General features: G+C 41.0%; 1 protein-coding gene across 1 annotated transcript in view; it reads right to left on the bottom strand.

Moving 5' to 3' along the window:
* Positions 1–1,361, bottom strand: part of MED12L (mediator complex subunit 12-like) — a 287,707-nt gene that overhangs the window by 22,143 nt on the left and 264,203 nt on the right. The window contains exon 37 of the mRNA XM_008579724.1: positions 979–1,135. Coding sequence (XP_008577946.1) covers positions 979–1,135 — 157 coding nt within the window. The remainder of the gene's footprint in view (positions 1–978; positions 1,136–1,361) is intronic.

The following is a 1,361-nucleotide window of genomic DNA, read 5'->3' as shown; positions in this document are numbered from 1 at the left end:
ATTTCATTTAATCACAACAATGGCCCTTTCGGGTCAGCAGTTATACCTAGTTTCAAATGAGAAAACAGAGCTAGAGAAGTAACATGCCAAGGTCACTCAGATAGCAAATGGTACATGTGGGATTTGAACCCAGAACTTTCGGGCTCTGAAGTTCAATTTCTCCGCCTATGCTATGCTGTCACTTATTACAAAAATAGCATATATAATGCATGTTTTCCAAATTAATATATTTTCCCAAATGTGTTACCATCAACCTTGCCGACTTTCCAAAGAGTGATGATTGCTTGGAGTTGACGTGCAGCTATTGATGGTTACCACATGGGAGCTATGTTGCTATCTGCCACTGTGCAAAATTTTGCATGATACTTAATTCTTCTAGACAACACTATCCAATAGAACTGTCTACAATGATTGAAATGTTTTCTATCTGCACTCTCCAACAAGACAGCCACTAGCCACCAGCCACAAGGGTGAGCTATGAAATTTTCAGTTCTCAGTACAAAACAAAAATGCAGGGCTTCCTTTCAAAAAATTAATAAGAATTTTTTTTTTCTCCGCTCATAGTTTTTTTATTTTTTTTTATTATTTTTATTTTGTCAATATACAATGTAGTTGATTATTATGTCCNATATGAAATTTTGCATTAAACTGCATGGTTCCTAGTTAAACAGTAACAGGGTAAGCTGAGGCTTACACTATTAAAATAAAGGCATCCATCTGTCCTCCCAAATCTTTATGAAAGGGGAAGGATGCTCAGCAAAACATACTCACCTACCCATGACCTGGTAGAAGCACAGAGAAAGGAAAACTCTTGTCTAGTTGGAACTAGTTTGCATCAGTTTAGCTTCTAGTGTCAGATACACAGGGCTTCTCGGATCTTGGCAATTAAAGCCTAAAGTGTCTTTCGCCTCTTACAACTGCTGCATATTTGCCCTGTCTGAAGGGCGACGGCATTGCCCTTATCTCCCTGCCCCATACCTGGAGGAGTCTCTGCTGCTGTCGGACTTGCGGCTGTCTGGGCCTCATGGGGTCCTGAGGCAGGGGCACCGAGGGAAGGTTGGGATGTGCAGAAGTCAGCACAGCATCAATTCCCCCGCCCACCAGAGGGCTCTGCTGTAGAGCCTGATGGTTCAGTCTGGCAAAGAATAATGCAACTTGTTTTCAGGCCCAAGCATACTGTCAAATTTTTAATCTGCACTACCAGCACATTACACGCATCCACCGAGAAACAATCAGTGCTCAATAATCACTTGTACAATTCAAACAGAATAAAGGCCAGTGGTTAAAATAATAGAGGAGACCACTTGAAAAAGGACAGCAAGCACACTACTTAAAGTAAAATTGCAATCATGTTAAACCAC

The sequence above is a fragment of the Galeopterus variegatus genome, unplaced genomic scaffold (genome assembly GCF_000696425.1).
Source record: "Galeopterus variegatus unplaced genomic scaffold, G_variegatus-3.0.2 Scaffold1947, whole genome shotgun sequence".
Taxonomy (NCBI): domain Eukaryota; kingdom Metazoa; phylum Chordata; class Mammalia; order Dermoptera; family Cynocephalidae; genus Galeopterus; species Galeopterus variegatus.
The sequence above is the reverse complement of the archived record's forward strand: the minus strand, read 5'-3'. Positions and strand labels throughout refer to the sequence as shown.